The 21,682-nt window shown below is 43.7% G+C and overlaps 1 protein-coding gene across 3 annotated transcripts in view; it reads left to right on the plus strand.

The window, feature by feature from the left end:
• Nucleotides 1-21,682, plus strand: part of NRDE2 (NRDE-2, necessary for RNA interference, domain containing) — a 59,761-nt gene that overhangs the window by 4,084 nt on the left and 33,995 nt on the right. For 2 of the 3 annotated variants that reach the window (XR_332023.4, XM_006122346.4), the window contains exons 2-5: nucleotides 8,863-8,971; nucleotides 12,240-12,470; nucleotides 16,832-16,981; nucleotides 21,069-21,528. Coding sequence is in view for 2 of the 3 variants with exons in the window: in XM_006122346.4 (XP_006122408.2) it covers nucleotides 8,863-8,971; nucleotides 12,240-12,470; nucleotides 16,832-16,981; nucleotides 21,069-21,528 (950 nt within the window). In the remaining variant the exon portion in view is untranslated. The remainder of the gene's footprint in view (nucleotides 1-8,862; nucleotides 8,972-12,239; nucleotides 12,471-16,831; nucleotides 16,982-21,068; nucleotides 21,529-21,682) is intronic. The other variant, XM_006122347.4, reaches the window with a different exon arrangement.

Consider the following 21,682-nt stretch of genomic DNA (forward strand, 5'->3'; position numbering starts at 1 on the left):
CTCACAGTGATAGTGCTACCTTGTTTTATTTTTTCCCTAATTTTTGGACAAGCATCTTGTGATTTTAGTGTGTGTGTGTGTGTGTGTGTGTGTGTGTGTGTGTGTGTGTGTGTGTGTGTGTGGACAAGCATCTTGTGATTTTAGTGTGTGTGTGTGTGTGTGTGTGTGTGTGTGTAATATAAAAATAAATTTCTGCAGGACAACAGAGTGATGTCATCACGTCACTCTACGTCCTGCCTCCACCCTCAGCCACATGGCTTCCTTTTCCCCCGCTCCTTAGTACTCTGGGAAGGCAGAAACTGTGTGGCCTCCTCCCTTCCTGGTACTCTGGGAAGGCAGGAGTTGTGAGATGTCTGGCCTCCCCCTTTCCTGGTGCTCGGGCACTTGGTTCAAGTTCTGGGCTGGAGGAGACGCGCGTGAAGTGGCCGCTGCTGGCTGCACACTGGCACCTGCAGCCCACTCCTCAGCCTGAGTGGCCTGGCTGGCTCTAGCTGTACCTTGGTTTGGGGGATAGGAATGGCAGGCAACTATTGTTCCCATGTGATGTGTGGAGTGGAAGTGGAGGGAGACAGCAGAAGCAGTCTGGGCCCTGGCTCAGCAGCAGGTGTTCCATGGGACAGGGCAGACAGGAGAAGGGGCTGCCTGAACACAGGAGCAGTTTTAGCAACACCGGTTGCAGGACCCAAAGGGAAACCCAGGTAGGTTGTTTCTTTGCTGGTTGGGATGCCCGTTTGTGGGGGGGGGGGGGCGGTGTGCATAAGAAAGGAGGAAGGGGGTTAGGTTTTATGTGGGGATGGGTAGTGTGGTAAGGGGGCTGGGAGATGGGCAGTGTGGGGGTGTGGAGGGGAAGGGGTTAGGGAAGGATAGGGGTGTAGGAATGGAAGAAAGAGATGGGGGTAGGGATGGAAGGAGGGGGAATGGGTAGTGTGGGTGGGGAGTGGGAGGGGTTAGGGAGGATGATGGATGTAGGAATGGAGGCAACAGAATGGGGGTGTAGGAATAGAGGATAGGGAGGTGGGGTAGGGATGGAAAGAGGGGGTGGGCTGTGGGCCATCGAGCTCCGGGATAAGGACTAGCAACCCAGATTACCCCACCAGGCTTTCTTCCCACGTGATCTAAATCTGGTTCTCAGTAGGGCATGGGCATGTAAAGCTGGAGGCTCCCGCATGGTTTCATGTGTCTCCATTGTGTCCTGTCCACACTGAGCATGTCCCAGCCCTGCGGTGGAAGCTCACTTGCCAGCTTGAAGGGCACATCTGGAGCGCTTCTGCCTTGCAAAGATGGGCAGTAATCACATGCGGAGAGTGGGGAATTCTCTCCCTACCTGGCCACTCGCATGTAACCCAGTCCTTGCCCATTGCTAGTGAACCAGGTGCCTCAGGAGCACCTGGAACAAAGGAGATTCATTTTGAATTGGGCCCCGTTTCCTGGTTTTTGTTTGTTTTTCGTTTACACATGAGGCTCATAAGCCTGCAGAGCACAGCCCTTCCTGACTGGTCACTACTCCGTAGCCCCATACTAAATTCCAGGAGAGGCTCCGAACTCTGCACATGAACAAACTGTATTCCTATTATTCTTATTCCTATTCCTATTATAGTCGCAGACTAGCACATAAAGTAAAATAAATTGCAAATTAAAACAAATTTGATGATATTAGTGGAAATTTGTGTGTTGTTGTGTGCTGTCCTTTTTTGGTTTCTATCCTCTGCTGCCTTTTTTTAGTACTCCATGTACTGGAATCAAGATTGATTTAGGCAATAATGCACATAGTTCAAGGAACAGTGTTTGTAATTAACTAATTCAGAGGTAAAGAGACCATAATCTGGAGGTATCCCCGAAAAGCTCTGCCGCGTCCAAGGAACAAGTCTGCTTTAGCAGATTCTATTTTCATCATCCCTGTAAACCTTGTTCTACGAGGAAGAAGGGATGTTCCGAAAGAGGGTTTTTTCTGACATTTGGCCCCGTGTAGACTGGCTAAATGTCAGAAAAGCCTCTTTTGGAAGAAAAGCAGAAAAAGATGCACAAATTGCGGTTTGCAATTTGTGTATCTTTTTCTGACTTTTCTTTGTAGTGTAGACTTTTCTTTGTAGTGAAGTTACAAGGAGCAGCAGGCCCTAAAAATTAGATCTTGTATAACAGTGGAGAACGGAGGAATATTATCTCTAGCCTCTGTTTGCCAGAAGGTGTGAATAGGTGATAGGGGATGGATTACTTAATGATTTACCTGTTCCATTCATTCCCTCATGGGCACCTCACATTGATCACTGTTGGAAGAAAGGACACTGGGCTAGATGGATCTTTGGTCTGACCAAATATGCCTGTTCTTATGATTAGTAATGCAAAAACATTTCCCCCTTATTTAGAGTAGGAGTATGAAAGGTTAACTGGTAAGCATTACCCTAAATTGGGTAATGCTTACCGATTCCAGTTAGCTGGTAACTGGTGGGTGCTGCACCAGCGCCGCAGGGGGTCCACCGTGGACAGTTGCTGCTCTTATCTGGAGCATCCTCTGTCATCTGCTCTTGTTTGGAGCAGCCTCTGTCCGTGGGGAGCCCAGGTGCCCTCAAGGCATGGGTTGCGCTGGCATCTGGGGCAGTCTCTGCCCACAGGGAGCCTGGGCATTCCTTAAGCAGGGGATGTGCCAGTGTCCAGAGCAGCCTCTGTCTGCAGGGAGCCTGGGCTCACCGTGGACAGGAGCTGCTGTGGTGGGGACTGGGAACCTAGAAGCTGGCCGCAGTTCTGGGGCTGGGTGGGGGACTGCTCCAGCTGGGCTGATTAGTCAGTTAATTTTACATCCCTAATTTAGGGCACTTTTACCATTCTATATCTCAAATGGTCTTAGCCAACAAACACTTAGCAACCTATTTTGAAAGGATCTGATTTTATATTTATTCTAGTCAGACACACAGATTTCCTTCACTTTAGTGGTAGAAAATACCTTATTTGTTTAAGAAGAATTTCTGAGGCACAGTTATTTAATAGATTGGGAATTAGAACACCTGGGTTCTGAACATTGTACCAACAGTCTGTGTGACTTTGGATAAATCAGCGTCACTTTGCCATTTGTAAAATTGAACTGCTTTAAGGCAAATGATAAGAACACTTTCTGCTATTAGTGCAAAGTATCTGTCAATATTTAAAATTAAAATCGAACATGAAACATGAAAGTATTTAATGTGAAATAATTGCTTTTTATATAGACTTATGAAAAGTATTTCAGCCAAAATAAATTACTCAATGATGAGTTATTACCTATTGTATTATGTAGCTAAGCAATAATTTATTAATAAGGGAAGCTGTGTGGTTATACAGACTGCCTTCAATTTTCAGGTACATTGTCAGGCACATAATCAAAAATATAAATGTGTACAATAGACCCTCTGTGATAGGTGTAATGGTTTTAAAGTGGGGATGTGAACGAGTAACTGATTACCTGGTAAACATCACCCTTACTGAGTGATGCTTACTGGGTTCCAGTTAACCGGTACCTGGGAGCAGCTCTGTGCTGGGATTAGCAGTGAGCGGCCTGCTGCCAGCCTTCCTGCTTTGCTGGGAGAAGGAGTGTTGGGACTCATCAGTGGCAGCCCCCACTGGGTTGGGAATTGCTGGAATCCCGGCTTAATCAGTTAATTGGTTTAAACCTAGCATTGAACCAGTAAACTAATAAACTAGGATTTTACATCCCTATTTTAAAGAGATCTTACTGATTGATTTCCAATCTTGTGCTGTTGCCAAATATCTGAGCAGTTACAATCATTGCCAGTCAGTCAGTTTTCTCTTTCATTATGTTCAGGGGGTAATGTGTAAATCCAATTTCTTTTTTGGCTTATGTCAGGAGCTTTACAGATTCTACTGTGTGTGTAAACAGATAAATAATGTATAGGTCATATACACAAAGGACCATCTTTTTCTAAATGAAGAAGCTTTCTCATTGGTTGCCAGAACCATTAAAACATGTTGATTTATAACTAAATAGATTTTTAACGCTAAGTTTGGTGCATTTTTTGCTGCCTAGGAATGTATGCTTTAAATATATGTATTTATTTAAGCAGTTATATAAAGCTTAGTATTTTCAAGTTCTTATTGCTTTTACATTTTTAATGTGTTAGAAAATGGTTAATGAGGTATTGCTTATTGACTAGATAATTAACTTTTTGCGCATGATTAAGGATTGTCACAGAAGGCACATAATCTGTGGCTTTCAGAGACCTCACTGACATTTTCCAGTTCAGCCCTGGTGGTGCTGTAGGGACCTGGAGTTCGAGCTGATGGGGATAGTGTGGGGACCTAAAGCTCCTCCCCTTCCTGCAGGAGGGCTTGGACTCTCTAATCCCTGTATGACTTGGTCCTTCACTTGTCCTCGGTCAGCCTCTCTCCTCATTATTTGTAGTAAAAGTCACAGACAGGCCCTTGGCTTCCATGAATTTTTGTTTATTGCCTGCAACTTCTTTGTGACTTTACTAAAATAACTGACAAAATCTTAATCATGATATGTTTCAGTGTTAGGATGGTTACTGGAATTTAATTACACACACCCAATAGCATATAAAATGAATTTTTATTACCAAACATTTTAAAGAGAAGTTTGTGTCCAATGCATGTTTAACATTTACAACTAAATGATATATTAGCAGGGATAACTCAGTGTAAGCCAAATTTTCCCATGGGATAATTTTCATGTGTGCCTGTGTGAAAGTGATTGGAATTTAAATTCCTAGTCTTGCCTAAAGTCTAAAAATGAGATTGTTCCCCAAATTATTTAGGCTTGCATGTGCCATATTCATAAAAGTTGGTCTCAAAAGCTAGATATTTTCCCTCTCTCTATATAGAGCAGCGTCATTTAACTCAGTTTTTGATAGGGATTCATGGATTTAGCATACAGGCAGTCCCCGGGTTACGTACAAGATAGGGACTGTAGGTTTGTTCTTAAGTTGAATCTGTATGTAAGTCGGAACTGGCGTCCAGATTCAGACACTGCTGAAACTGACCGCCAGTTCTGACTTACATACAGAATCAACTTAAGAACCCCAGGCGTCCCCAAGTCAGCTGCTGCTGAAACTGATCAGCAGCTGATTCCAGGAAGCCCGGGGCAGAGCAACTCTGCCTGGGGCTTCCTGTAGTCAGCGCTGGTCAGTTTCAGCAGAAGCTGACTTGGGGACGCCTGGGGCAGAGCAGCTGGGGTGCTGCTGGGTTGCTCCAGTAGCGCCGCTCCTGGGTGCTACTGGACCAACCTAGCAGCACCCCATCTGCTCTGCCCCAGGCGTCCTCATTCAGCCGCTGCTGAAACTGACCAGCAGCGGCTGAATCAGGACCTGGGGCAGAGCAGCTGGGGTGCTGCCGGGTTGGTCCAGTAGTGCCCAGAGCGGGCGCTGCAGGACCAATCGGCAGCGCCCCAGCTGCTCTGCCCCAGAGTCCAAAACAAAAGCCTGGTCTGCTGGGGGGGGGGGGAAGCACACTAGCTGCCCCCCCCCTCCCCAGCAGACCAGGGACACGGGGAGCAGAGCCTCTGAGGCTTTGCTCTGGCAAAGCCTCAGAGGCGAGGGACCCCCCCGCGGCTGCGGCTTCAGTCCGGGAGCCTGTGGTCTGCTGGGGACGGTCCCCAGCAGACCACAGGCTCACGGACTGAAGCCGCAGCCGCGGGGGGGTCCCGCGCCCATGGGGAACCGCCGCTGCTGCCGCTTCAATCTGGGTGCCTGTGGTCTGCTGGGGACCGTCCCCAGCAGACCACAGGCTCCCGGACTGAAGCCGCAGCCGCGGGGGGGTCCCGCGCCTCTGAGGCTTTGCCAGAGCAAAGCCTCAGAGGCGCGGGGAACCGCCGCTGCTGCCGCTTCAATCTGGGTGCCTGTGGTCTGCTGGGGACCGTCCCCAGCAGACCACAGGCTCCCGGACTGAAGCTGCAGCCGCGGGGGGGTCCCGCGCCTCTGAGGCTTTGCTCTTTGCTCTGGACGGTCCCCAGCAGACCACAGGCACCCAGATTGAAGCGGCAGCAGCGGCGGTTCCCCGCGCCTCTGAGGCTTTGCTCTAGCAAAGCCTCAGAAGCGCGGGAACCCGCCCGGTGCCCCTGGTCTGCTGGAGACGGTCTCCAGCAGACCAGGGGCACCGGAGCAGCTTACGAATGGGGCTTTCTCGCCCCGACTTCCGGGGCGAGAAAGCCCCGTTCGTAAGTGCGGATCCGACGTAAGTGTGGATCCGCGTAAGTCGGGGACTGCCTGTATTAAACTTTTATTAAAATGTTTCAATAGATTATAATAACATGATTTACAGGATATTTTGTACTAGAAGATTGTCCTGGCATTCCTCGTGTTTTTAACTCAATTTTTATTTTTTGGAAAATAAAATAAAAATGTATATGCTTCATTTAAATCATTGCTCTGGGGTGGGCTCAGGGAGAGAGGACTACCCGCACCTTCTCCATGACTGGGTTAGAGGTGCATGTCCCTTGGCTGGTGTGGGTCCAGGTTTGTCTTCCTCCTCCATTCCCCAGCCAGAGTGAAGAATGCAGCAAACTGAGAACTTTCCCCTGGCTCCCTGATGAAGGGGAACAGCCAGCAATGTTCCCATATGAATTGAGGGGGGAGGAGCTTCCACCTTGCACCCTCCAAAAGGGTGCCTGGGGGGTTGGAGGCTCAGTCTAGAGTAGTCCCGGATTGGATTGGGGGTGTGTGTGTCCTCAGCAAGTCCCTTTTACCTTCCTTGTGATTCTGTCTCTCTTCTGTATAGTTTTATGAGAGCGAGTCCCATTTTCTTGGCACAACCAAACCCTTACCGTGCTCTATGTTATGATAAGAGGAAGCGCTAAACAGAATTTGGTGGTCCTAGCTCTTATCATTTAGAAGGAGTTCTTGAACAGACAGACTGACAGATGAACATACATATATATATATATATATATATATATATATATATATATATATATATAGATTAAATTCAAATTTCATTTTCAACAGGTTTATTATAAAAGAAAATTATCGAAATCAAAGAAATCTGATTTTGAATAACAATCTAATTTTGTTCTTTTTAAATAATTAATTTTTATCCATTCTGAGTCCCACACGTTGGATATAGGAATAATAGTATGTAAGTATTTAGTGGAGAGGGAATTTAGGCTTTGGGTCTAATCCTGAATGTGAACTTGGACAAATAAACTTGCCGAGTGTCCCTGTCTGTAAAATGGGTTTAAAATATTTTTAACATAGACAGTATTCTGATGCATAATTAATTTATGTACATGAAGTCCTTTGACCTATTATAGTGAAGGAAATAAAAGCAAAGTGGTTTTTTTAATTTTTTTTTTTACTTGTACAATCTAGCTGTTTGTCAGAATTTTTAAAATAAAAATAATTTCTGTATAGGAATAATGGTTGAGAGTTTTGGATTGAAATATCTAAGGCAGGGGTGGGGAACTTAAGGCCCAGGGGCTGCATGCGCCTCCTCCTCTCCTCCTCTCCCCCCCCCCCCCCCCTGCTGCTACACCATGGGGATGGAGCACACAAACTATACTAGGCTGGGCCCCCCCTAGACTCTGGTGTGTGAGGGAAGTGTGGGGAGTGTCTTTCTCCTTCTCAGTCACATCAGTGAGGGTTTGTGTGGTGGTCATTTTGGTGGGGTTTTTTTTGCTTCTCGTGTGGGTGGGTGGGTGGGGAGTCAGCAGCCCCTGACTCCAAAAAGGTTCCCCACCCCGATCTAGGAAAAGTTGTGTCTGAATAATACAGGCATTAATGCATTATAATAAACATTGTTAACATCAGTAGTGAGGATATTAGCGTATAGTTATTTAAATTATTAACCGATAAGCTGAGGCTTGTTGTTTAATCCAAATGACTAAATGCACCCCCTCGCCCTTGCTGTTTCTGTATCAGAGGCAGCAAGGGCGGGCGGAGGCAGTAGCTGCTGCCCGTGAAGAGCCGCTTTTTTTGGTCACCTGCCCACAAGCACCAGATCCCATGGAATTGCCTGCGCCCCCTTGCTATCTCCCACAGAGGCGGGATGGGGAATTGGTTTCACAGAGCCATCCTCTCCCTGGCACTGCTGCCTCTCGAGCAGAGGCAGCAGCATGGGTGGGTCAGGGGGACTGCCGCAGAGTAGCCTCTATCTGCAGCAGGCCCAGGCTCGCCATGGACGGAGGCTGTTCTGTGGGATGCTGGCCCCAGTCTCTATCTGCTGAGAGCTCGGGCTCGCTGTGGACAGAGGCTGCTGCCGCGGAGCCAGTTTCTAAACTGGCTCCCGTCATGGACCTGCTTCTGCTTGCCACCCTGTGCTGCTGCTTTTGATACAGAGACAGCAGCATGAGGTGGCAGGGGGTTCCCTGGGAGTTGAGCCGGGAGCACATTGGTTGCCAGCCTCTCCCTTGGGGACCATTGAATAATCGTGTAACTGCTAAGATTTTGTGCAGTTACACGATTATTGACTTAACCAATATCTAACATCCTTAATTGAGAGTGATGAATTCCTTTTGATGTCCCGTGGCGTATTTTTATTTTAGTAACTACGTGTCTGTTGTTTGGGGTATTAAAACGTACAATCACGTTGGTTTTGACATTCACCATATAGGGAATTCTAAAGTATGTGAAACTCTTTTCTTTTCAGTTTAGATTTTTAAATATTCGTTTGTAGCATTTTACTTAAAACTTAGGTTGGTGTCATGGGAGGTTTCCAGTTCCTAAAAATATTTTACACTGTACTAAAACCCCATGCTCTACTAAGTGAAAATTTGATGGATTGTTTTCTGCTATCCTTCCCTCTTATAAATTTGTTTTGTGACATTTGCTGTGAATTAGGCTGTCTGCTGACTGGTTGAATCTGCATCATTAAAGAGCACAGCAGACTAATTTTTGTAACTCTCACATTGTTTTCTACCTGCAGAATTGAACTGGCTTAGCAATCCGAGCTTCTGCACAGAAGATGCACTAAAACTGCACCAGCATACTACAAAGACTGTAGATCTTACTGCTGAGAAATTAGAACTTACAAGGTATCAGGTTCTTTGCAACTTTTTAAATAGTGTTTTTTCTAATGTCCTCCTTTTTTTTTTAATTGTTGTTGCAAGTGTTACCAAACTCAGGAACTTCCAGAGCTTTTCATTGCATAGTTTACTGTTTATATCCTCAATAGAAATTGTTCCAGTGAAAGATGCCTCTCATCCACCTTGTTGCTCAGTTCACTGGTTTAAAAAGTCAGAATTATCATTTGTAAATACTGTATATGAATAATTACTGCATTTCCTTTCAATTAAAACAATGACTTTAAAAATGACTTTTCCTTGAGTTTTCTCTCTCTGTTGCATTCATATCATTACTAATTTTGATGATAGGAGGGAGCTGAGTGATCATGATTTTGTGTTAGCCTTTAAATATTCTAAGAGATCCTGGAAGGAATACTAAGGCTTAGGTATCTTTGATTTTTTCCCCCCACCTTTACGAAAATCAGTTCAAGTTGCCACTTTCCCTACCGTAGCGCAATATAGAACATTGTCTGTTATAAGGTATACAGAACTGTGAATTAATAAAATACTCTGTGTGTGGAGTTTTAGAGTTGCAGTGCAATGCAATAGCTCACTTAAATGGCTAATTAAAGCTCATTTTGATTAAAAAATTTGATCTAATTTTATAGAATAAAGAGTTAAAATTAAACATTTTGCTCAAGACGTGGGCAAAAGTTAGATGCATTCTGCAGTAGTTCATGGAGTGCCTGGGTGAGGTTATGTAGCCTGCCATGTGCAGGAGGTCAGACTAGATCAGTGGTCCCCAACCTTTTTGTGGTCAATAGCACATTCATGTTTTCAGAAGAATGTGGCAGGCGCCAACAATTTTTCAAGGCTTATTTTGTATTTGTACATTAAATTATATGAAAAACATCATATTTAATATTACATAATATATGAATCCATAATATAAAAAAGGTAATTTTACATGTAAAAGGTATTAATTAAATTATTCGGCCCCCTCTGGAGAGAAAAATAGAAAAAGGTGTCAAATGCGCAAATTGGAGGCTATTTTCATATTAAATGTAAATTGGGTAAATTTGATAGAAACTTAATTTAGTTGGATAATTTTTATTTTAATTATATTGTAATTCATTTTTAAACAAAATTCTGCATTAATAAAAAGGGGGGCATGTCCAAATGGTGGGGGGGGGAAGTACCTCCTCCCCCCCAAAAAATCATGGCACCTTTAAATCTCACACTCCCTATGTCCCACCATCTGCTTCCATGTCTCCTCCCCTTCCTCCATCAGCTACCCTGGTGCCTGCTGCCCCCCAACCTCTCACCCTCCTCTGCTGTCCTGACCCCTGCCCTTCTCACTGCCCTCCTGAGACCTGTCCCCCTCCACCAGCTCTTCTCTCCCCCCTGTGCCCACTAGTCCAGTAGCTCTACTCTGAACATGTGAGTTACCCCCTCTCATAACACCTCCCTCTACACACCTGTCCTGTCTCTCTCCTATGGTCTGGTCCCTCCCCTGCAGGTGTCTGCCCTTCTGCTTCACCCCCAGAATTTCCTGGCACCTGCACCTTCCCTTACCCCTGCATGCTCCTGGTGCCTCTCCCTTCCCTCACTGCCCCTGCCTCCTTTGCCCTCTTTTTTCCTGATGCCCACCCCTTCACCACCCTCATGCCCCTGTGCCCTCACAGATGTCTTGCTCCATCCCGGCCTTCCTCATGCCCACCCCTTCTTTCAAGCCTTCTCCCAACACCTCCCTCTCACCCCTCTAGCCCCCAATGCCCTAACCGTCTCCTCTCCCAGCATCACCCTGTTCCCCCTCTCACTGACGCCTCCCCTCCTGCCCTTTTCCTCAGTCTCCACTTGGCCCCCTGGCATTTGTCTCTCCTCCACGCTGTCCCTTGGTGCCTTCCTCTTTCTTCTCCTTACCTGCCCCCCTCCCCTCAGCACAAGCCCCTTCCTCTCCCACCCCTTCCCCCTATTTTTCCTGTGCCCCTACCTTCTGACTTCCAGTTTGAGTCTGTGATTGGGCCCGGCCCCAGATACTTCTGTGACCCCAGACCACGTACCAGGCCTGGAGCTGGGCAGTGTGGTTTTAAAATTTAAAGTCCCGGGCTGTGACATCACGGCATGCTAGGCATCTCCCCTCTCAGCTGTTGTGCGGGCGTTTGAACACGCTGCGCATGCGTTCCCTTGGATGTATTGAAAACCTGGCGTCTCCCCTCTCAGCTGTTGAACGGAGGGAGTGCATGCCACCGCGCAGCAGCAGAGAGGGGAAATGCCCGGTTCGCAAGACTTCCGAGGGAGCTCATGCGCAGCGTATTCGCTCCCTCGGATGTCTTGCGAACCAGTGTCTCCCCTCTCAGCTGTTGCGCGGTGGCATGCGCTCCCTCTGATAGTTGGCACGGGCACACATAAATGCCCCGGCGGGTGCCATGGCGCCCGTGGGCACCATGTTGGGGACCCCTAAATGATCATGATGGTCCCTTCTGACCTTAATGTCTTTGAAGCAGCAAAGTTCTGAACTTTAGCAGTGTTTAATTTGGGGCAAGGTTCTCTGGTGTGTTGGCTGCTCTTTGTAATGACAAAATGTGTTCATTACAGAAATCGATGCTGAACCTATCTTTGTTCACCAACTTATGTGTGAATTGGGTATTAAAATATAATGTTTGCAGCTAAAATTGCCAAAACTTTGTGTATTTGTCATTTTTTTCTGTCTTTATCGACTTATAATGTGATAAAGCAAAACAAATTCTTAAAATAACCTTGCAGATAAGGTTATGTAAATAGCATATTTTAAATAGAATGTAATGTTTATTAAATCATCAGTGAAAATATACAGAGGAATTATTTTATTAATTTGATTACTTATTTTTTGGTATATTTCTAGGACTTTCCCCCAATAATTGGCAGTAGGCCTTCATAGATTTTTTTTAAAAAACATGTTTGTTTTTCTGAAAAGTAATTTTTAGATAATTTTTAAAAAGTGGAGTTTGAGAAATTTTTTTGCACCCCATCAAAAAAAAAACAACCCCAAAAAACCGTGTATGAAGAAGAGTACAAAAACAGAAGGGACCATTATGATGATCTAATTTGACTTCCTGTATAAAACAGGCCAAAGCTGAACCAAAATAATTCCTATGGCGTATCTTTTAGGAAAATATCTAATCTAGTTTTAAAAATTGTCAGCGATGGAAAATCGTCATTCCCTGTAACATGGGGGAATGAGGAAAAATCTTATGAACTTTCTCACCGGTGAGATTTCTTTAAAATTGATTTAACTATGTAAGTAATTATTTCTTAGCAGGAGTCCTTCAAGAGCAGAGCTTTCAGGAGGAAGTGATACCGATGAAGGTCTAAAAAAATCAATTAAGAAAAGTAAATGGAAAAAGAAAAAGCATCACCACCACAAGAAAAGAAAAAAGAAAACTAGAGATGAATCAAGTAACAGTGAGTCAGACTTGGATACTGAGTGTGTGAAGGGTAAACCTCGAGGAAGTAACACAAACCCTGAAAGAGAAGTAGCAGCATTAAAGTATGTACATTTTACTAACATGCTTAGATATAAATGTAATCCCATTCTAGTATGTGTTGTTTGAACTGGTTAGTTGAGAGTACTTTCACCAGTGGATCAATTCTGACTCTTGTTCTCTTGTTTAGATTAGATTAAATTTCCATTTTAACTGTTTTAGAAGAGAACAAAGAACACATACATATTTTTATTGTTGCATCTGAAAAATGATGAGGAATGTTTTATGAAGTATTTTTCTCCAGAGCTGAACAGAATAGTAGAGCAGTGAAAATATGGTACTTTTAAAATCTTTGTTCCCTGTGAATTATTTTAAATCTTTGTTTCTTTGTTAATCCTTGAGTAACTTATTGTGCTTTGTGAGGAATTGTACATGCTTAGACACTGAAGAAAATTGAAGTTGTTGACTAATGAAGCAAAAATGTGTTTTTCCTAAGGGGGAGTGTTCCATTATACTGTGGATTCATAATTTCCCCTCTCAGAAGTGGGCAGTCATTAAAAGATATATATTGATGTTTATATTAATTTAATATTTTTAGTTTTATTTATGACTGTTAGCCATTTATTAGTGTTTTTGTTATATGCTAATCAAGTTTTAAATGAAAATTGATCTTCCATTAGATCACTGGTGCTCAACCAGGGGTACACGTGTATCTGGGGGTACACAGAAGTCTTCCAGGGAGAACATCAGCACATCTAGATGTTTGTCTAGTTTTACACCAGGATACACTAAAATCACTAGCAAAGTCATAGAATCATAGAATATTACAGTTGTAAGAGATCTCAGGAAGTCATCTAGTCTAACCCCCCACTCAAAGCAGAATGACCTGTGAAGCTGTGCTGCCATGCAGCTCAAAGGGAACACTGGGCCTTCCCAGTGCTGAATAGAGGGAAATAATTACTTCCTTCTTATCTGCTGGCAATGCTCCTACTAATGCAGGCCGATACTAATGCAGTCCATTAGCTTTTATGGCAACAGCGGCACATTGTTGATTCCTATCCAGTTTCTTATCTACTATAATCCCCAGGTTTTTTTTCTGAAGAGCTGCCGCTTATCCAGTCAGTCCCCAGCCTGTAACAGTGCATGGGATGCATTTGTCCTAAGTGAAGGACTCTGTACTTCTCCTTGTTGAACCTCATCAGATGTCTTTTAGCTTAATCCTCCAATTTATCTAAATCACTCTGGACCCTAGTCTTACCATTCAGCATGTCTAGTTTTCACCCCAGTTTAGTGTCATCCATGCGTTTGCTGAGAGTGCAATCCGTCCTATCATCCAGATCATGAATGTTGAACAAAAACAGCCCCAGGCCTGACTCCTGGGGCATCATATTCCCCATATCCACAGAGCCAATTAGCTCATCATATAAGGCAATTAGATTGGTGAGGCATGACTTACCCTTGGCGAATCCATGTTGACTGTTTCTGATCGCCTTCCTCTTCTCCGAGTGTTTCAAAATGTATTCCATGAGGACCTGCTCCATGATTTTCTAGTTAGTAGAAACTAAAATTTCATACAGACAATGATTTGTTTATATTGCTCTATATTCTGTGCACTGAAATGTAAGTACAATATTTATATTTCAATTGATTAATTTAGAATTATATGAGAAAGTAATAGTGTGCTGTGACATTTTTATGTCTAATTTTGTAGGCAAATAGTTTTTAAGTGAGTTGAAACTTGATATGCAAGATAGATCAGACTCCTCAAAGGGATACAGTAATTTGGAAAGGTTGAGTGCTTTCTTTACTGTATCACTTGTTTCAGAGACACTGACATAATGACTAATGTATGTGGCAAGAAAAACTTTTTTAAAGTGAGCTTGTGGTTTGAATAGGAAAAAGACTTGCCTGGCACATTGCCATAGTCAAAAAGTGGGCCTTTCATTTTGCACTGACCACACTCATTGGTCTTTGATCACCTAAATGTAATTCAGGTGCCCAAATAAAAAGATTGATGTCATAGATAGTAGGTAAAGCTGCTGCTTGGGGAGGCAATCTTCCCAGTTCTGTGGCTCTGCCCATACTCCACCCCAGCTTTGCCCAAGCCATCCTCCCACTCTGCTCCCCCTCGCTGTCTCCCTCTTCTCTACTTCCTGCTCACCCCTTCCAGCCAAATCCCTGAATCCAAATATAGCACATACAGTAAAACTCCATTAGTCCGGAATCCAATGCTCCAGGACTCCTGATGGTCCGGCACCATCAGGAACCCGGAAGTGCTGGGGCAGCCGAACAGGCTTCCCCCATTCAGCTGCTGCTGAAACTGACCAGCAGCTGAATCGGGGAAGCCGGGAGCAGAGCAGCTGGGGTGCTGCTGGGTTGGTCCCGTAGCGCCGCCCCTCGGCGCTGCGGGACTAACCCAGCAGCACCCCAGCTGCTCTGCCCCAGAGGTCCCCGATTCAGCTGCTGTTGAAACAGAACAGCGGCTGATTCCAGGAAGCCCGGGGCAGAGCTGCTCTGCCCCGGGCTTTCTGGAATCAGACGCTGATCTGTTTCAGCAGCGGCTGAATCGGGGACCCCTGGGGCAGAGCAGCTGGGGTCCTGCCGGGTTGGTCCCGCAGCGCCGAGGGGCAGCACTACAGGACCAACCGGGCAGTACCCCAGCTGCTCTGTCCCAGGTGTCCCCAAGAGCAGCTGGGGCGCTGCTGGGTTGGTGCCGTAGCGCTGCTCCTCAGCGCTGTGGGACCAACCCGGCAGCACCCCAGCTGCTCTATTGCAGGCGTCCCTGATTCAGCTGCTGCTGAAACTGACCAGCAGCGGCTGAATCAGGGATGTCTGGGGCAGATCCGGACTATCGTAAGGGGGGGCTATGAGGGGTCTGGGGTGGCATCCCCTCCCACCCCACTCCAGACCCCTCATATCCCCCCCCTTCTGATATTTGATAATCCGGCACCCCCTAGGTCCTAAAGGTGCCGGATTATCGGAAGTTTACTGTATTTGGAAAAAAAACACTCTTATAAAATTTCTTCCTAAAGAAATGGAACATGTTTTTCACAGCATCTAATTAAAAGCATCAAATTTGGGAATTAAAAAATGTCAGTCACAGGTGTTTTGGTATACCCTGAGGTTTGTCAGAGGTTTATTTGCAAAAACTTTGTGATAAGGGCAAGTCAGGTGTCCCACTGAATACAGCATTAAATATTCTGAAATACATAATGCAGTTTTTACTGTTTTACATTTTTTTAATCAGTATTTCTAAGTTGATTTTATATTTTAAATTTACTTGCAAGTCTTCATAAAGTAATCATTTCAGATTACTACATATTTAACACACTGAAATAAAGGCAGAGTGGTTTAGTGTGCTCATGACAAAGTTCATTGCTTTTAGTAAAAGGGAATAGTAATTTGTTGTGTGTGATCTCCATAATAACAGATATGTTTATGAAATTTTACCATATGTTTGTTAAAAATATGTTTCCAAAGATTTTAGTCTTAACAAACATTTTACGAAAAGTTTGAGAGTGGCAGGTGTGTGAGTCTGTCTACAGAAATTACAAGGAGTCCTGTGGCACCTTAGAGCAGGGAGGGGGAGCTCTGAGCCCATGACCCACCAGCAAGATGGTTGCAGATCACACTTTGAGAACCACTGTTGTAGAGTATCTGTATTGTTCACATAAGTTGATCATGTAGTTTCCTTCTGAGAAAATTTAAAACACTCTAATTATAAAGTCCGTGTTAAAGTTCATGTTTAAAACTCTCACTCATGGTAACTTGGGACCTATGTGTAGAATTATTCCTGTTAGCATTCTTATCTGAAATGTAAACTGAGAAACCCTTTTGAGTTGTCATGATGTTGAAAACCTTTTCAGGACTCTAAGGCTTCTTTTTTAAGATTCATATTTGTAAAACAGATGTGAAATCAGAATTCACCGTATCTGGTAGTTTTCAGAAAAGGAACTTGTAAAACTAATTCATAAAACCTTTATATTTTACTGAATTGCATTGATATTGTTACAGCAAATCAGAACAAAATATTAACAGATTGTCCCCTTTTTACTTTACTTTTTCTTATAGAGGAATTTATAGTTAAAAACAATATTTTTTTTTCTTGTAGGCTTTAGACTTCATCAGAAACCCATTTATTAAATCCTGTTGAGTACTTTCTGTGCACCTGAAAGTTCCTTTTGGAAATGCAGCGAATGATTTTTCTCTTGAAAGTTTACTTTACTGGTGGCTGCAATGCTTAATTCCTTCTTACACTTTCACATCTCTTTCACCAGTGTGTGCCTTTTTTTTTGTTAAATGGTACATGTCCTTTTGAATGTATATAATTTATTATGGGATCTAGAAATTTTAAGTTTCATAGTTTTGTAAATGTTTTAATGTTTAACTCAGCTGTACAGAAAATGCTGCTTCCCCTTTTCTTCAGTCTAGAAGATATAACATCAAATGTTGCCACCAATCGCTTTGTTTGGCTTGAGGATATTCAGGCTTTGACAGAAGAAACCTTCAGAACAGACAAGAAACCAGACCCTGCAAACTGGGAATACAAGTCACTATATCGTGGCGACATAGCAAGGTACAATGTGCTGTTTTGTTTTGATAATTAAAATGTATCAAGACATGTTAGTGGTGAGATATTAAAAGTTTGACACTAAAAATATTTATTTATAATATAATATGTAAAACTACTCTAAAATGTCCTTAGCCTCTGTTTGCCAGAAGCAGGTAATGGGCAACAGGTGATGGATTATTTGATTACCTGTTCTGTTCATTCCCTTCGAAGCACCTAGCTTTGGCTACTGTTGGAAGACAGGATACTATATTGTTCTGTATTGAAACTCAGCTTTAGGGTATGTGGAAATGGGTTTTTGCATCACAAAAGTTGTCCTGGAATAATCAGAGTAAGTGATGTCATGTTTGCTCATGATAGTCTTAATATTATAATGTACAATCACACCTCAGTGCACATGTAGAACTGCCATTAAAGGTTGGCAGTGTAATCTAACAGTGCATGGAGACTGGAAGGCAGGAATCGTGGGTTCTCTTCTAGCTTCTCTCTGACCTGTTATGATTTTGGTTAAGTCTTAACATCTCTGTCCTGATCTGTAAAATGGGGATAATACTTAGGCCATGTGCACTACAAGCTTTTGCCAATGCAAGTCACATCATCATAAAGGCACTACATTTATTATATTTTTTATGCACGTGCATAATTGATTCCATGCATTAGTGCCCTTACGTACCAGGAGTGATTGTTTCAGTGTAGAATACAGTACACCACGAGTACGTATCCCAGTGTGCAATTTGCCATTGCCCAGTGCACTTTTTTGGGAGGTGTTGTCAATGCTTGATGGGATAGAAATGAGTAGTGCACAGTGATTGGGACTGCTGATTTAAGTTCCTATCATGTCATTTTCTCTACCCTATAATGGTTTCCATCCTATAATTTTCACTGCTATTTTGAAAGCTTTGTGAACTAGCATGAGACTGTTCAGCTCTATCTGTGACAGAAGTATGGAGCCTTGCTCAGTTCTGCATGCTTGTCGTGAGTGTTGCAACTATAGGACTCGTGATCCTCTAGTATTTGCGGAGCTACAGGAAGGGCTACGAGGAGCATGATGATTTTCTGGAGAACAGATTGAAAGTATCTGTTCTAAATTATTTGTGGTGATCATAGAGCAGCTGCATACAATAGCACACCACTTTTGTGCCTGAGAAATGGAGCACTTACTATAGACTGAGGAATGCATCATGTAGGCTCAGGGTGCTGAGTAGTGGCTGCAGACTTTTTGGATGCACAAGGCCACATTCCTGAGTCTGTGTGCCAAGTTCACTTGGGATATCTCTCCTCCTTTCTTAGAGTTCCTTTTCCTCTTTGTAAGTCATCTCCATCTAAGATTCAGGAGACAAAGTCTGTGGACTTGAACCCCAAAGTGTTTCTTTCTCAAGATGTAGATTTTTCACCCATACCCTTTTTCCTCCTAAAGAATGGTCATTTAACTAGTCAGTGGCCTATTTGATCTCGTTAACACCTGGCTGAGGTGTTGGCTAGCCTTTTGTCTCTGGATAAATGGTTTGTGAATGTTCTCCAGGTTTGGAATGTCTTCATAACATTGTACAATAGTATCTTATTTTACATGCAGTGTCACTACACACATTTTACCAGAACAATAATGAATAACGAATTACGAGTTTTCAAATGATACCTCACAAGGCGTACTTTGTACAAAATTTATCCTCTTTTGAAAGGGGTGAACAGAGGTTACAGACTGGCACAAGTGCTTCTACTCTAAATGATTCCTGGGCAGTTGAGTTAACAATTGTTACCAGACTGATCAGTATCTGGCATTATGGGACAGTGACTGGAGGATAGTAAGGGTCATAGGTATTAGGGACATTAGATAATGGGTAATAGAATAGTTGACTATTCTGTAGTCCCCAGGGGCAGGGCTGGCAGCCAGTGTGCTCTGGCCCCACTCACAGGAAGCCCCCTGCCACTCCACATTGCTTCTTCTGTATCGGGGCAGCAGCGTGGAGTGCCAGGCGGGAGTCAGTCTGCGAGGGGGCTATTTAAAAAAAACAGTTTCCATTGTGGACTGGCTGCCTGCCACCCTGCGCTGCTGCTTCTCTATCTGAGGCAGCTGCCTCTGTATCAGAGGTCATACCCCCGCGTCCATGGGCTACTGCCAGGGATCAGCCTCTGTCCACAGCAAGACAAGGGCTGCTCCCGGAATGTTAAAGCGTTGCTCTGAGCTGTAGCACCAGTGCTGTGCGAGAGCTCTCCCAGTGCTGTAAAAAACTCACCCTAATGAGGGGAGTAGCCAACAACACTGGGAGTGCATGGCTCCCAGTGCTGTAGCACTATCTACACTGATACATTACAGCACAGAAACTTACTGCACTCGGGCCTGAGTGAGAGAGTTTTAATGCAGTAAAGTGGCAGTATAGACATAGCCTTACTTTCTGACATTCTTTAGGCCAGTGGTCCCCAACGTGGTGACCACGGACGCCATTGCGCCTGCCGGGGCATTTATGTGTACCTGCGGAAACATTTGTGCTGGCCCCGCCCACGGCACGCAGCACATGCGTGGTGTTGGCCCCGGGCGCATGGTGCATGGGCGGCCTCTGCCCTGGGCGCGTGGCACATGCGCGGTGCCAGCCCTGGGCTCAGGGCCTGTGGGCGGCCCCCACCCCCAGAAGCATGGTGCATGCATTGCCCCACCCCCGGAAGCGCGGCGCGTGAGCGGCCCTGCCCTTGGGCGCCCGGCAGCCACGAAAGGTTGGGGACCACTGAAGTTTAGGCAGTATAATACTTTTTTCCAATATCTTTTTCTTTTTTTTTTAATTGGCTTTATGATAGCTACATACAACTCCTTGAGATCAGGAAGTCATCTTACAACACATTCCTGTTTCCTGCCATCTCAGGGAGTAGAGTTATAGCCCCTCCATAATTTTTATTATAGGACTCATTCTTGGCATTGCAGATCACTGTAAGACATTAAGTCACTATAGTGACAAGGTTTTTGTAATGTTTTAAAAGCTAATGCTGTTATGTAAGGATCCTTGGAATGCCCTGATGTTACTAAATTGGAAGAATGCATGACCTAAGTTTTTAAAATAAAAACAAATACAATCTTTATTGCATTTAACATCATTTAAAATAGTCTGGTGTCTCAATATTCTGAGGCAAGTCTTTTTATGTAGAAACTGAGGTACAGGAAAAGTCACGCAGCAAGTGAGTGGAAGAGTCAAAAATAAAAATCAGTGCTTGAATCTTAATCAAGTGTATGATACCTTAGAAACACTCCTTCGTAATGTTAAAAATCTAACGTTTGGTACTTTGTATGCTAAACTATAGAAACATGTGCATAATTTGTTATACAACTCTGCTGTCAAAAGTATTTAAAACTCCACATGTGTACACCCTTTTCCTGGCACATATCTTGTATACCTTGTATTACCTTTCTGTAGGTATTTGTCATGTTTTCATGTACCTCTGATTTCTGTGATCTTGTCCATCCAAATTCCTTGGATGGAATTTGGTTTATCCCTGCTTGTGAAATTGTTTAATAAATTATAAAAAAAATGGAAGAGACCTAGGGTATGTCTACACTACCACCCTGGTTCGAACTACGGTGGTTAATGTAGGCAACCGGAGTTGCAAATGAAGCCCGGGATTTGAATTTCCCGGGCTTCATTTGCATATTGCCAGGCACTGCCATTTTTAAATGTCTGCTAGTTCGGACTCCGTGCCCGCAGCTACACGCGGCACGAACTAGGTAGTTCGGATTAGGCTTCCTATTCCGAGCTACCGGTACACCTCGTTCCTCGTTCCTTCTAACTAATAGAAGGAAAAGGAAAGTTTATCTTTCACTGAGTACTACAAATCTTGCTTAGAAAGTATTAGTTAAGTGGCAGTTTTATCTGTACTTCAGTTGTCTCTCATATAATAGAAGTTCTGGTGGGGAAAAAAATTGAACTGGAATAAGAGGTAAAAAGTAGTAATAAGCACTTTGTACCTTTTTAAAGCTTTGTACAAATATCTAATTCAGTTAGGAAATACTGAAAAGCAAGCTTCTAATATACTAAAGTTATAAATACATACTTATGTATATTTTAATGGGCACATTATTTTAAAAAATTTATTGTATTTTTCCTTTAAGATACAAGAGGAAGGGTGACTCCTGCCTTGGTATTGACCTAAAGAAACAACGTATAACTTGGGAAGGTCCCATGGTAGAAAAGAAACAGTCCCACAAGCGACCTGAACGCTACTTCACAAAAAACAGTGTGCAGTTACTGCGTGCAGGTGGAATTCCAGTTTACAGTAAAAGCCAAACTTATTCATCTGACCCAAGCACCTTTATATTAGTTTCACAAGTGGACAGCGATGCTCCTCCTGCAACAACCAGGGTGAATCCTCTGGGGATTTATGATCCATTGACTACTCTGTGGTTGCAAGGAAAAGGTCCCCCAGAGTATGAGACTTCAAAGCAACAGGCATCCCAAGAAACCAGTGAAAATGTTAACTCTTTTCTAATGGCAAAAGTGGAAGACTATAATAAGAGGGTCAGAGAAAACCCAAGAGATGTCCACACTTGGATGGAATTTGTTTCTTTTCAGGTACGCATTCTTGTACTTATGGTTGCAGTACTTTGATATATTAATTTTACTTGTATCTGAGTAATAATTTTCTGCTTAACATCTTGTTTCTGACTTAAATTATATATAAAATGTGTTTATGTTGTAATACATGAAATGTTATGTGATTTTTATT

This window comes from Pelodiscus sinensis, chromosome 4 (genome assembly GCF_049634645.1).
Source record: "Pelodiscus sinensis isolate JC-2024 chromosome 4, ASM4963464v1, whole genome shotgun sequence".
Lineage (NCBI taxonomy): Eukaryota > Metazoa > Chordata > Testudines > Trionychidae > Pelodiscus > Pelodiscus sinensis.